This window comes from Lepisma saccharinum, chromosome 4 (assembly GCF_977018435.1).
Source record: "Lepisma saccharinum chromosome 4, izLepSacc3.1, whole genome shotgun sequence".
In the NCBI taxonomy this organism is placed as follows: Eukaryota; Metazoa; Arthropoda; class Insecta; order Zygentoma; family Lepismatidae; genus Lepisma; species Lepisma saccharinum.
Window position 1 is genome coordinate 34,189,703 of NC_139232.1, and position 14,550 is coordinate 34,204,252.

The following is a 14,550-nucleotide window of genomic DNA, read 5'->3' on the forward strand; positions in this document are numbered from 1 at the left end:
GACGGAACCGGAAGTTGGGGCCCTGCAGAGTTGCCAGGTCCCCATCGAAGAAGAAGCGGTGGGTGGAACAAAAAAAACACTGTTTCGTCACCAGGCTCGTCGTAAACTGCGTGTGTAGGATGAGTTGGGAAGGAGGGCGGGAGGGTGGGTGAGGGTTGGGCATTACTGGGTGGCTTTGTTCAGGCCAGGTGGAGTGGTTGCACTCATGGCCCTCTCCCATCTTTTGCGAACAGAGGTGTTGGCTGGTTGGGGTAGGAGATGGATGATCGCTACCCGGAAGCAGTCGTTGAAACTGATGTTGTGGTGGTTGGTGTGGACGGCGACAGTGAAGTCCAGGTTGTGGGTGGAGGAGCGGTTGTTATTGATGCGGAGGTTGAGGGCCGTTGATGTTTCCCCCAGGTAAAAATCACCACAGATGTTGCAGGTGAGGATGTAGATAAGGTTTGAGGCATGGCAGGTCCCTTTGGGATGGAGGGTAAATTTGCCAGTGGCCATGTGCACCTGGAGGGTGTGAGAAGTGATGAGGATGGGGCAGCGTCTTGCACCTGGGGCAGTTGCATTTATGGGCAGGGGGGTGTTGGATGTGTGGTGAAGGAGTGTTGTGGACCAGGATGTTTTGGAGGTTGGGGGGCATTTGAAAACCACTCTGGGTTTGTCGGGAAATATGTTTTTGGTTTCAGGATCACTGTGGAGAATTGGGAGAAGAGAGTGCAGTGTGTGCCTGATTTTGTTGAGGTGGGGATGATATTGGGTGATGAGTGCAGGTGGGTTGGTGGCAGCAGGTTTCTTGGTGGTAGTGGTATGTGAGGCAGCTCGCGATATTTGCTTGGTGACCAGGATGGAGGGATATCCACGGTTAACCAGGGCCTGGTGTAGGCGGAGGTTATATTTCTGGCGGGAGGTGGGTGAAGTGTTCAGGTGCTGTCCCCTGCCCCTGAGGGCCAGAGAGAATGGAATGGCTTTTTGGTGTGGAACGGGTGGGAGCTGGAGAAGTGTAGGTATTGCATGTGGTTGGTGGGTTTTATGTGGATGGAAGTAGTCAGGTGTCCTCCCTCGATGTGCACGTCCACACCCAGGAAGGTGATCTGGTTGGGGGAGTGCGTCCAGGTGAATTTGAGGGAACGGAAGTGGTTAAGTTGGTCCAGGAAAGCTGACAAGGATGGTTCTCCATGTGTCCAGAGCATGAAGATGTCGTCGTTTAAGCGGAGCCAGAGGAGGGGTTGGGTAGCCAAAAACTCTTGCTCAAGTTTGCCCATGAAGAGGTTTGCATACGATGGGGCCATTCTGGTACCCATGGCTGTACCTCGGATCTGTAGGAAATTTTGATTTTCAAAGGTGAAGTTGTTACAAGTGAGGACAAGGTGGGCTAGGTGGGTCAGGAAGTTGGTGCTGGGGTTGTGAGGTTTGGGTCTGCTATTGAGATAGAATTCTATGGAGCGGAGGCCATGGGAGTGAGGTATGTTGGTGTAGAGGGAAGTGTGTACAGTGTGTACAGTGTGCTTCAAAATGGTTTGAACGATAAGAAACCGTTCCAGGAGCGATAAAACTTTATCAACAATAAAAGTTCTATGTAAATACTTTCAACCATATCCTCGAGTTTTGTTTGCAATGGTCGTAGTAGTTCCAAATTTCTCCACTAGGTGGCAGGGTGATAAGTTCCAAGATGACTGCCTGTGGTGCCGAGAAAACCCTTTGCGTCCTACAGTTTCACGTTTGTCAGTCTGCTGTTGGTGTTCAGCGTGAGTTTCGTACGAAATTTCGAAAATAACCACCATCCAAGAACTCCATACGTAAATTGGTATGATAAATTCAAAACAAAAATGCATTTGCAAAGGAAAATCGTCCGGTAGACTGTCCACGTCTGAGGCAGATGTCGAGAGAGTTCAAGCTAGTTTTCAACGCAGCCCCCAAAAGTCTACAAGGAAAGTGAGTCAAGAGCTAACAATGCCTCGAGCAACTGTTTGGCGCGTAATGCGTAGCCGTTTAAAGATGTATCCCTATCGAGTGCAGTTGTTACAACATATAACACCTAATGATCACACGTCCCGCAAAATTTTTTGAGTCATTTCTAGAGTTATGCAGTGGTGATGATGCTTTTATTGACAAACTTCGTTTCAGTGATGAGGCTACGTTCCATGTGAAAGGAAGAGTAAACAAGCAAAATATTCGGATATGGGGGACTGAGAATCCTCGTCAAATCATTGAAGTTTTGCATGATTCACCGAAGACTAATGTGTTTCATGCCATTTCATCTACCAAAGTGTACGGTCCATACTTCTTTCACGAAGAAACTGTGACTGGACAAACATTCCTACACATGCTTACTACAAATTACCTTAATAACAAGACTGCCAGACAGCTGGATTGGGCGATCTACTGAAAATGATCAAAAGTTACTACGTTGGCCACCAATATCCCCGGATTTAAACCCCTGTGATTTTTTTCTGTGAGGACATCTAAAAGACATTGTATACAAACCTCCGCTACTCGCAGATGTCAATGAACTGAAGGAGTGCATTACTGCTGCAGTGCAAACTGTTGATGCAGACATGTTAATACGGGTCTGGGCAGAATTGGATTACCGAATTGATGTATGCAGGGTAACAAACGGGGCTCACATAGAACATTTGTGAGATAATGTGTTCAAAATTTTATCAAAAAAACTTGGAGAGTTTTAGGAATGACATTTAAAATTTAAAGCAATTTCAACGAAAAATAAAAAAATATAAGGAGTTGAAATCGTTCACATCATTTTGAAGCAGCCCGTACTATCAGGTAGACGGGTATATTCCTACACTTAACATGATATTAAAGGCTCAGATATTGAGGAAAAGTTATAATCTTTTTAGGTCCTTGAAGATGATGATACTAGTCAGCACTTTTGTGTTCTGAAAATTTGACCTTGCTTACCACAACTATTATTATGTATGTTATATAGTTATTATTCACCCATTTAGAGTAATTAGATGTGATAGAAATAAAACACAAATGCAGGCATGATAGTAAATCAAAGACAGAAGTTCAACAACTTCAAATATGTTAGTCAGTTTCTATATATTTCATAAAATCTACCTCTTCACCTAAGATTGGACCTAAATTTCCCTGTACCAAGGGAAATTTCTCTTGAGGTAACAAAACTGCCTATGACAAATGCAGCAGTGTTCTCCTGTCTTTGCAGTAGTGGAAATGAGGCCCGCATACTGCATATTTTTTTTAAAATAGCCACTTGTCTTCAGTTCCCTCGCCTCCCTGTGTACAGTTGGGGACAAAATCCAGTAGTCAGAAGGGTGCGATGGAGAATGATCAGTGGCATATGTAAACCAGTCTTTAAGTTCTCTAAATAATTTACGTAAATTCTGGTTTAGGAGCTAGTCTTAATAGTTTGCATTAATATATAATGAGCAATTACCCATATATTAAAGCCAAATGTATAAAAATATACAAAAAAAAATTGCTTTGCCGGCATTAAATGTAGTAACATGAACTTACCACTAGTAGTCAGTTTCCCTTCAGTTAGTACAAGAAAGTATTGCTCTTTTATATTTTGCAAATTTTTTTCATTATTTTGGTATATTGGTCAGAATCTTGAAGTTTTTCAATAAAATTTTAACATTTTTAAAGTTAAACATCAAGTCATGTCAAAGTATTCAAGTACTTTCACCTGTAATATAATTAAGCCTGTTTCCATATTAACAAACACTAAGTTGCTGACCAAGGCCGTTTATTAAGATATAAAAACACTTAACATGTAATGTTTCAACCCTGTATCAGGGTCTTCCTCAGACGAAGAACTAAACTAAAATGATGAAATATACTACACACAGAAAGATTACATACACATAGCAGGGTCACTAGCCACACAAAAACAAATCTTCCTAGATAAGGACTGTCAACTTGATTTGTTTGCGAGTTGTTGTGACCCTGCTATGTGTATGTCATCTTTCTGTGTGTAGTATATTTCATCATTTTAGTTTAGTTCGTCATCTGAGGAAGAAGCTGATACAGGGTTGAAACATTACATGTTAAGTGTTTTTATATCTTAATAAACTGCCTTGGTCAGCAACTTAGTGTTTTTTACTTTCACCTGTATCCTGACTAGTTTGTTAATGAAAAACTAAAGTTTACATGTAAACATCTAAAGTGACTTTACAAGACATTAAAAAAATTGCACTTTATTTTATAAAAAAATGGGCTATAAAAAAACAGTTTCTCAAATTCAGATACTTTTTCATTAATGAGTACCACTATATTAAAAATACTCACTTTATCCAGTTTTTGCTCCAGCTGATCTATGTTTGATTCCTGTTCTTCCAGCACAGATCTGTAAAATACATAATGGTGATTAATATTAAACACAAGTGAATAAAAAGCTTGAATGCTTGCATATGGTGAAATAGAACAAATTGTACATATATAGACGATACAACATATTGTATTTATGATGTACACACCCATTCTCTTCCACGACATGTCAATATAAACAAATGCAAACTATAAGAAAACTACATGAAAAGTTTCTAAAGTTTATTTGAGTCCACTGTATGCCAAGATGCCCTAATTGGGGCTAGACCTGCAGTTTAAAGTGGTAGCCAAATCCTACAAAACACGTTCAAAAGGCAAAAACTAAGTATTGGGCAATAAATAACATAACTGCAATTATTGCCTTCTTAAAGTGTCTATGATTAACTGGATGGGAGTGACATTCCTAATAATAATAAAGTGCAATCTCATAATTTCAATCACTCTCCTGTCAATGGATAATTTCAAACCCTGGAATAGTAACCATTCATAAAATTTACAATAAAGAAAACTTTTTTGGCCGTATTTCTATATTGGGCTATTTGGTACCTTCACCCCTCATCCACAGCTGCTTAGTGTGCTGGGAGAAGTGATCTTGATAACTTTGTGTATTCGTAAATAACAGTCCTCCTCGTATATTTTACAAGTGATTACAGTTACTGTGAGTATTTCATGTTCTATCTTTGGCTTAGGTGCATTTTTGAGATGTTATATGCATATGTTCATGCATCATCTGCTTTTGTGGTACTTTTGACTGCTGGTGTATGTATGCATATATATCCGTATACGTAGTTCAGTTACAATGAGTCAGTTCTGTGTGAAATTGGCAGATTGTTGTGGGTGTATGCTTGTTCTATCAAAGAAGTCATGTTACAGGGTGTCTACAATTTTATAAAAACAAAATTCCCTGACTTTTCCAGGTTTACCAGGCAAAGAACAAGAATTGTCCAGACCATATCATTTGGGCAACTCATGTATTTAAACATGTGCATAAGAAGGTCACAACATTTTAAGTAAACACCAGAGTTAAAATTCCACTTAAATAAGTTTTTAGAATATTTACTTCACATGTTAAAAGTAATAACAAGAAGGGAAACTGAACAGAAATTGACTGTTGGATCAGGGGGTAGCTTTTATATATTGCCCAATGGTTAACAAAGATTTTTTTAAATTAAAAAATCATAATAATTATAGCATAAATAATTATAGTAACATATGTATTAATCCAATTATCAACCAACCACAATCCAAAATTATAACAAGGAAATTGTAAATGCTAATAGCCACTTACTGTAGTAGATTTCTACTTGAAAATAGATCAAAACATGACTCCTTTTTCTGGATTACTTAAATACTCAGTATATCGAACTGAAGTATAGTTTGTCTGCAACAAATTTTATTTTTTCTTTGTTCATAAACCTACTTTGTTTTACTGCACTACTACAAAAATCTTGATTTTTCCAGACTGGTAGAAACCCTGATATTAACATTCTGTTGGGGAAGATGTTAGGTTATACTTTGGATATAAGACTAAACTACCTAGAAATTGAAGACCTTTTAAATAGATTTACTGATGAATCTGTTAATGAAGCAAATAACAGTTTTGTCTCATCAAACTCTTATGAAGACTACATAAGCATACTCAAATCGTGTAATGGTGCATTCTAATCAAGCGTTCCCAGGTTCAATCCCTGATGGAGGCACACTGCACAGTGGTTTGGATCCCACTTATAATTTATTTTCCAGTAGGATCAAACCAAAGGATATATTTCCACTATGGTGCTGGTGACCCTCTATACACCCACAAGAAAGTGGAAAATTTTGCATGGTTTGTGAAGATTGTATCTCATATGAACATCAGTCAGTTTCTAGCTACAGAGAAGTTATAACTGACAAATTAGTGATTTTATGCAGTATTAGTTATAACTTCATGACATTATTCTTCAAATATGCATGTGTTTTGTGCGTGTAGAACAAAATTTGCTTTTGACAAGACACTGGTCACACATCGGTACTAAATATTTTGCTTATTTCTGGTTTCAACATCTGGAAATAAATTTCAGCTTTGTAAAAAAGGTGGTACTTGATACATTTCACCCCTGCAACCACAAAATGGTATGCATGTGAATTTGTTACGTTTTGCATATGTGATAAATTTATATGGCAAGAAGATATCTGAAGATACTGGTAATTTTCTGTAGTTAGGTTCAAAGTGTTGGGTTGGATGTTGGTAGCAATCTGACATTCTTGTTAGGTTACAAATGTTGGTTTGACACAGATAGCAATTTTACGTTAGTCTTAGAATTTTCACAAGTATTTGTGCATGTAGAATGAAATTTGCTTTTATAAAAGTGGTGAAAGTGGGCCGGGATGTGAAGAATTGAGCATATGTTGGTGACACTTCGGAGCTAAATATCTTGCTTATTTGTGTTTTCTGCATCCTGTAATAAATTTAATGCTTTGTAAAACATTGAAATCTGTAGATTAAAAAATAGAAAGTCAAAATTTTCACAATTTCCAAAGAACCTCAGCCATTCTACAGGGAGGTTATTGCAGCATGCCACCGCAATAGCGTCGGCCGCTTGCCGGCCCAGTCATGCAACAGGTGCCGGCAAATTCGTTACAGATAGCCCGTTACACAAACCGCTTGTTTTGTAATGTTTCCACTTTTCACAATTATAGTTACAATTACAACTTAAATAAGCACGTACCTTGTCGTAAGGATGCTGGAAAAGGTGTCCTCTAAAATACAAATATTTCTGGCACTTTATTTTTGACATGTAATCTTTCTTAGACACCGCGAGAGCGTCGGCTGCTTACCGGCCTTGTCATGCATCAGGTGCCGCCAAATTGCGTAACAGATAGTCCGTAACAGAAACCGCTTGTTTTGTAATGTTTCCAATTACAGTTACAATTACAACCTTATTTCAGACATCTAATCTTTCTTAGACATCTCTACTTTATCCTCGGTTGACAGAAAGGGAAGACAGCATCGCGGCGCATAAAGCAAACCGAAAGTGTAAAATTATATTTAAAACTAATAATAATGATGATCACTAACCTTCTGTGTTATAAATGATGTTGAAAATGACTTCCTTCAACACCAATACATTTCCGGCATCTGCGTATGAAATTCCTCTGAACATCCATAAGCTCCTCAGGTGTGATTCTGGCAATTTCTCTTCTTATATTTTCTTTTAAATCCTCTATTGTACGCGGGTTATTCTGATACACTTTGTTTTTTAATGTTCCCCATAAATAATAATCACAAGGAGTAAGATCGGGGCTACGAGAGGGCCACAACTCAGTACTGATAATTCTGTCCTCAAAAATCTCGGCAATAAAATTAAGTGATTCATAAGCAGTGTGAGCAGTAGCAGAGTCCTGCTGAAAAAATGACTGCTGGCATTCAATGTCCGTTAATTGTTCAAAAAAAGGTTGTAGTATGTCTCTTCGATACCTTTCACCATTGATAGTACCTTCATAAAAAATAGGCCCTATTATTCTGTGCGCATTCAAACCACACCACACACCAATTTTTGCAGGATGGAGCGGAACTTCATGCACAAGGTCAGGTTTTTCTGCGCTCCAATAGCGATTGTTTTGTGAAATAACTCGGCCATTCAATTCGAACCAAGCTTCGTCTGAAAATATGATTAATTCTGGATTTACTCTGCCAGCAACAATATTATCCAGCATCCAGTTAAAGAATCGAACTCTAGTCGCGTGATCGCGCGGTTGCAGTTCATGAACCACTGTAATTTTGTAGGGTTTTAATCTAAGTAATTTAGTGGCATTTCGTGCTGAGGATTTTGAAATGCCTGTTTCCTGAGCAAGCCGATGGAGGGATTTTTTTGGAGTATGTTCAAGTCGTTCACCAATTTCGTCTAGCTTTTCTTCCGTAAGAACACGTCGTCTGGAAACACGTTTCTTAGGTTCAAGAGATCCTGTCTCTCGTAATCTTTTAACGAGGTTGTAAACAGTATGTCTGTCCAGAACAGGATTGCCAGGAAATTTTCTTGCGAATCGCCTGACTACTTTTCTGCAAGAGTTCGTTTTCACGTAAGTATCGTACATAAAAAATCTTTGTTCAAGACTATATTTGTTTGGCGGCATAACTAATGAATGAATAACAAATAACACACGATAAAGCACTAGCACTTTAGCACACCAACTCAATAACACAGTATAAACAACACGAGTACTGATAAACGCAAACCGAAGTGAACACGTCTAAACAACTGGTAGCCGACAGCTGTCGCATTCGCGTAGTATCGAGAGGCTTCTCGCGGCTTACCACTACTCCAATAAGCCGCCGACGCTCTTGCGACATCTGAGGAATTTCGCTTCTAGCGTCGGCTCTATAGACACTGGATGGACCAAATTTTGAGGGAAGCACAACAAAAGAGCCGCAACTTTGAAAAAAAAAAATATGGAAATTACGACGTTCAGAAATTTTGCGTAATTACGGGGAAAATAGAACTTTGGGATTTGGCCCCCGTTTCCCCCTGGACTCACAATTGTCGGAATTTACATAAAATGTTGCTTTTTGTTCATTCTTACATTTAGAATTTAAATTTCTTAAAAAGATGCAGTTGTTGAGCAGTTATAGCCTTTTATATTCAGTTTATCCCATAGTAGCAAAAGGGGAAAAGTGCTTATTTCAAATGGCGCTCTCAGAAAGAAAAACGCACACAGTGTATGATCGCTACTTTACTTCAAAAATATTCACACGTTAAAATTAAGTGACACTGTTAAATAATTCGTTTATCTGCGCTTTCGTTTTGCATAATAATGTATACGTAACCTCCCCCCTCGAAAATCTTGGGCACGCCACTGACTCTAGTGTTCAAAAGGATTAATCTTGTGTTATCTGCAAAATAAGAGTCACGGTTTTGTTTATTCGAAGGCAAGACAAGAATGAAAAATTGAATCCTTTATGTTGGATGAGTCATTGCTGTCAGAAGCGATATGGGCAGAAATAAAGTGCCAGAAATATTTGTATTTTAGAGGACACCTTTTCCAGCATCCTTACGACAAGGTACGTGCTTATTTAAGTTGTAATTGTAACTATAATTGTGAAAAGTGGAAACATTACAAAACAAGCGGTTTGTGTAACGGGCTATCTGTAACGAATTTGCCGGCACCTGTTGCATGACTGGGCCGGCAAGCGGCCGACGCTATTGCGGTGGCATGCTGCAATAACCTCCCTGTACATTGAAACTCAGTCCTCGTTATCAAATGACATTAAGCTGTTGACTGTTGTACTGACTGCAATCAAGGAATAGTGAAGTTTCCACCCTTGTATTTTAACAATTTGAAGAAGGTAAGTGGCAAGTCAATTTTTCTTCAAAATGGTATAGCCTATTTTAACCTGCCATTGGTCAACATGTTAGCACTACGCTAACATTGAAATTAATCTATTTATATATCTATTGTAAAATACGAAAACTCTTTGACACACAGTCTAGCCGTCTTTTGTTTTGTTACAGTTGGGAAAATATAATAGGGTGGAGCAATCCCTTCAGTTATTAGTAGCTGTGCTGTGATCCTATCAACACATTGTCAAAATGTTAGCATGACGCTCACGTGTCGTCCAACCGTGGGACTGTTTTATTCATTTTCTTATTCTGCGTTTTCTTGAATTTTAATGGTTTTCTTGTGTTTAAGCGACTTTTCATGATGGACAATACTCATATATTGCAATGGTTAATGGACGATAGAGACTATGAAAGTGTACGTGAGTAGTAGTGCAATATTCTTTTTCTGAAGATAGTGATATGGAACAGCCTCGCATAAGTGAACATTAAGAGCAACAGTGAAGTATCAGCCATCGAAAATGACCATTAAACTCAAAGAAATGATTATGGGTCACAGGGAGTCGAATGAGGTACTAACCAAAATTTTTCACTCTCAAAAAAAACTGTTCATTGGTCCAGTAAAAGCTTTATAGCTACCTCCAAATAAAATGATAGATTTTTATTGATTAGTGTATTCCAACAAAATCACAATTTTACATGAAGATAAAGATATTTACAATAGATGATTAAGTTCTTCATAATTATATGTTGAAGTAAATTTCTAACAGACAACAGCGATAAAACAACTCACTGAAGCTGGAGTCAAAGGGGGGCATGTCTAAGGGTTGAAACTTAGTGAATGTGCACATCTATATCAGAGCTCTTTATCCAGTAAAGCTCAACTTCCTGACCATTTCCCTTCTTGCAAATATTATCTGCTAAAATCAGGACTTTTAGCGTCAATGACCTACTTTTTCAAACTGAAATTTCACCCTTCCATAATTCATATGTAACAATGGTTAATACACAGTCTTGTAGCTTACAGTTTGCTGATCATTTTGGTTTTTGTTCCACACCGATAGGATAATTAAGATATTTCAGATACGGTAACCCCTTACGACACCAAATGGCGGATCTTTGAAAACAAATATGGCTGCCACTCGAAACCTACAGCCGTTAAAATTAAAATAATGACAGTTTTCAACTAACAACATGGTACAGTAACTGCACAGAGAAAATTAGATTTCTTAAAAATTGTCGAGCAACAATTTACTCATATCCTGGACCACTTGACATGGATTGACCCTTTTATTTTTTAGCTCTACTCTATTAAATCAAACCAAAAAAAGTAAATTTTATGAATGGTTAGACTTTGCGTTTGTTCAGGTAAAGTTAGCATTCCAGGGTTAACCACAGATAATAAATATTTATTTCAACTTTTTATGTACATCTCAGTACTTACAGGGTCTGTATTTTAAGTAATGAGAATATTTTTTTTCTGCCGCGACTAGACGTCAGAGTGCGCTGGGACCGATTGGTGTCAGTAGTGGGGGGTGTGACCTTGAAGGCGCTCCAAGCGGCAGTTGCCTGCTGGCGTCCATTGAGGCATGATCACGCATGGCGTGGACGTCTGCAAAGTAGTGTGTGCAAGAGCAAAATGCAGCAAAGCATGGAACAGCGGTACGCGATCAAATTTTGTGTGCGCCTTGGAAAATCTGGTGCAGCAACGCTGGAAATGATTCGGCAAGCGTACGGCAGTGACAGTTTATCACAAGCGCAAGTGTTTCGGTGGCACAAAATGTTCAAAGAAGGCCGGGAGAGCGTGGAGGACGAACACCGTGCAGGGTGCCCGTCAACCGCATGAACCAGAGACAACGAACAACGTGTGCGAGATTTGCTAGCACACTCGGCAGTCGCCTCGACCAAAAAAGGCGTGCATGTCCAAGTCCAGAATCAAAGCATTGCTGATTGTGTTTTTCGACAAGAAAGGTGTGGTCCACGCGGAATGTGTGCCTGCAAAAATGACAGTCAATGGCTCCTTCTACGTGGGGGTGTTAAAAAGGAGAGACGGGTCAACCGAGTGCGACCACAAATTCCCGCCGATTGGAAGCTCCATCATGACAATGCGCCATGTCACACGTGCTTCGTGGTTAGAGAGTTCCTGACGAAATCTGGCATCACAACGATTCCTCAGCCTCCCTACAGCCCCGACCTTGCCCCTGCAGATTTTTTCATCTTTCCCAGAGTGAAAACAGCCCTCAAAGGACTCCACCACGGAACCCTGGATGCGGTCAAAGCGGCTTGCACGCGTGCTCTCAAGGCTGTTCCAGTTGCTGACTTTCAGGGAGCGTATGACGCGTGGAAAACTCGCCCGCAGAAGTGTGTTGATGCTCAAGGGGCATACTTTGAAGACTACTAAAGGTTTGTAGCGATATCTGTAATAAATTTTGTTTTCTGGATTTATTCTCATTACTTAAAATACAGACCCTGTATGCATGAAGACTAAACAACAAAAAAAATACAGGTGGTAATTTCGTTAAAAAAAAAGATTGGGACAGTTCATAAATTTGTAGAGCAACATCCATCTGGCCCTAGTTCCTTTTGTTTTATTGCGATTACATCATGCTACGAATGCAATTTTTACATAGTTTGATTTTGATGTAAGTCTGTTAACACATACTGCGGAGTTTTAGCGATTACTTAAGGTTTTGTTTAATATATGCTTTCGTGGTTAGGTTAGCTTTGGTTCCCTTAGCATTAATATAAAGTCCCTAAATGCATTCTACTAAGGTTCCGATTTACTTCTACATTCATTCCCACGCTTGTACGATATTTACTGTCGCTTGTCGATGGAGAATATCTTGTCCATGAGAAGTGCATAAGGAAATTTTCAAGTTTTTTTTTCAACATAAATAACTTTTTTCAGAGTCCAAACAGTGCTCATTACTTTAAGGAAGGTTCAAATTTCGTGTGACAATGATTTCCAAAATTCTACGATAATTAGTCTTTGTGCTAGGAGAAATCCGTTATCGCAATTTTTGGAGCGAATTTGCAATATAGAGAAAGTCTCCAATTTTGTTAATTTCGGTATACTAACTAATTTTGACCTCCTAATCACGAATCTGTTGAAAAAAAACGGGGGTCACGTATGAAAATTTGAAAAAAGGCCGATTGAATTTTTTATATATATAGGTGTATATGCGTAGTTTTACGAACAAAAATGTAATATCCTGTTATTGTGTCTAACCACGCTGTTGTTTTACAAGAAAATGATTTATGATGTTCAATTCTAGTACGATCCCTATTTATTCGATGAATTTAGGGGTGAAATGAGTGCTAATGGAACCTAACCTAACAGGCCTAACCTAACCTCGTGTTAATGGTTCGTGGGGCTACCCGTGGATGGTTTTTGGGGCTACCCGTGGATGGTTTCTGGGGCTAACGTCAATGGTTTGTGGGGCTACCCGTGGATGGTTTTTGGTGCTAACGAACAATTTTTCATCAAAATGTACAATTTCCAGACGTGACCCCCGGTTTTTTACAACAGATTAGTGATTAGGAGGCCAAAATTAGTTAGTATACCAAAAATTAACGAAATTGGAGACTTTCTCTATATTGTACATTCTAGCCCAATTTTTACATGGTTCGATTTCGATTTACGTCTATTAGCACATACTGTGGAGTTTTAGCGATTACTTAAGATTTTGTTCAATATATGCTTTCGTGGTTAGGTTAGGCAAGTCAGGTTTGGTTCTCTTAGCATTAAAATAAATACACTAAGGTTCTGATTTACTTCCCACTAGTCTACGATACTTACTGTCGCTTGTCAACAGAGTGGGAAGCGCACATGCTTGCGTAAGGTAATTACTTTTATTTTTCTCAAGATAAATAACTTTTTCTTTTCGAATCCAAACAGTGCTCGTTACTTTATGGAAGGTTCAAATTTCGTGTGACAATGATTTGATTTCCAAAACTCTACGATAATTAGTCTTTCTGCTAGGAGAATTTGAAAAAAATCATAAAACAATCGGAACCGTTACCATTCAACAGCATGGTAACGGTTCCGATTGTAAGGATAAGGAAAATGATTTAACGATTGTAACGGTAAGGAAAATGATTTCTTGCGGTTCATTTATTTGTAAGCCATTTTACAACTGTCATAGCTTATTTTGGAACTGAAAAACAAGTAGCTGGAAGCAAATCATACACACTTCCTGCTACCGATAGCCTCACACATGAAAGCTTGTATAATTATGACAATTACAGGGTAATGTCTAATCATGCATTGCCTTTTTGTACAATTAATGTTTAGTAAAACAAAGGTGCTCTCTGAATATAAGCCAAATCCATTGCTGTCAGGAGATGAGTCATATTGCCAAATGAAGGCTTCCCTACAGTCCGTACAACCTGTTCATCGCCATATCACTCTTGTCATATTAAATACTGGCAAATTCACATATAACTTACCTGAACTTGGGCGAATCTCGAAGGCACTCTTCAAATTCTACTACTGGCTTCATTTTTCCTTCGATGATTACAGTATTTCCACATAAAACAAAGCACTCCTACGGCACAAAATCATTCGTGTCACTTGTATAAACAACAGTTACACACTCTCATTATGTTCTGCTACATGAACTCTGTTCGTGGTTATGTTTTATTTTTCTCTTTGGTTGAGGACGGTGAGAACGTGAATGATGAGTAATCTGCGTGAAGGACTCACTCTTCAACACGTTCCGACTACAAGACGTCATCAATGGAAAATTAAACATTACTGTGTACTGGACACTATAACGTCGTCGGAGAGGGACAGGGGGCGAATGCCAATGGAGATGTCCCTTCACTCGCCCCAGCAAACCAGAAAATCTATGTAAAAATATCCATTTTTGTAAGATATTTAGGCGCTGACTGCCCCGCTATTTTGATGTGATCACTGATGTCACTGACTGGA

The 14,550-nt window shown here is 38.9% G+C and overlaps 1 protein-coding gene across 1 annotated transcript in view; it reads right to left on the bottom strand.

The window, feature by feature from the left end:
* The window catches only part of CenB1A (Centaurin beta 1A), a 95,592-nt gene extending 81,245 nt beyond the window's left edge, over positions 1 to 14,347 (bottom strand). Inside the window, exons 1-2 of the mRNA XM_083120395.1 lie at positions 14,067 to 14,347; positions 4,264 to 4,321 (exon numbers count right to left, since the gene is read on the bottom strand). Coding sequence (XP_082976521.1) covers positions 4,264 to 4,321; positions 14,067 to 14,119 — 111 coding nt within the window. The 5' untranslated portion in view covers positions 14,120 to 14,347. The remainder of the gene's footprint in view (positions 1 to 4,263; positions 4,322 to 14,066) is intronic.
* Between the last annotated feature and the right edge of the window lie 203 nt (positions 14,348 to 14,550).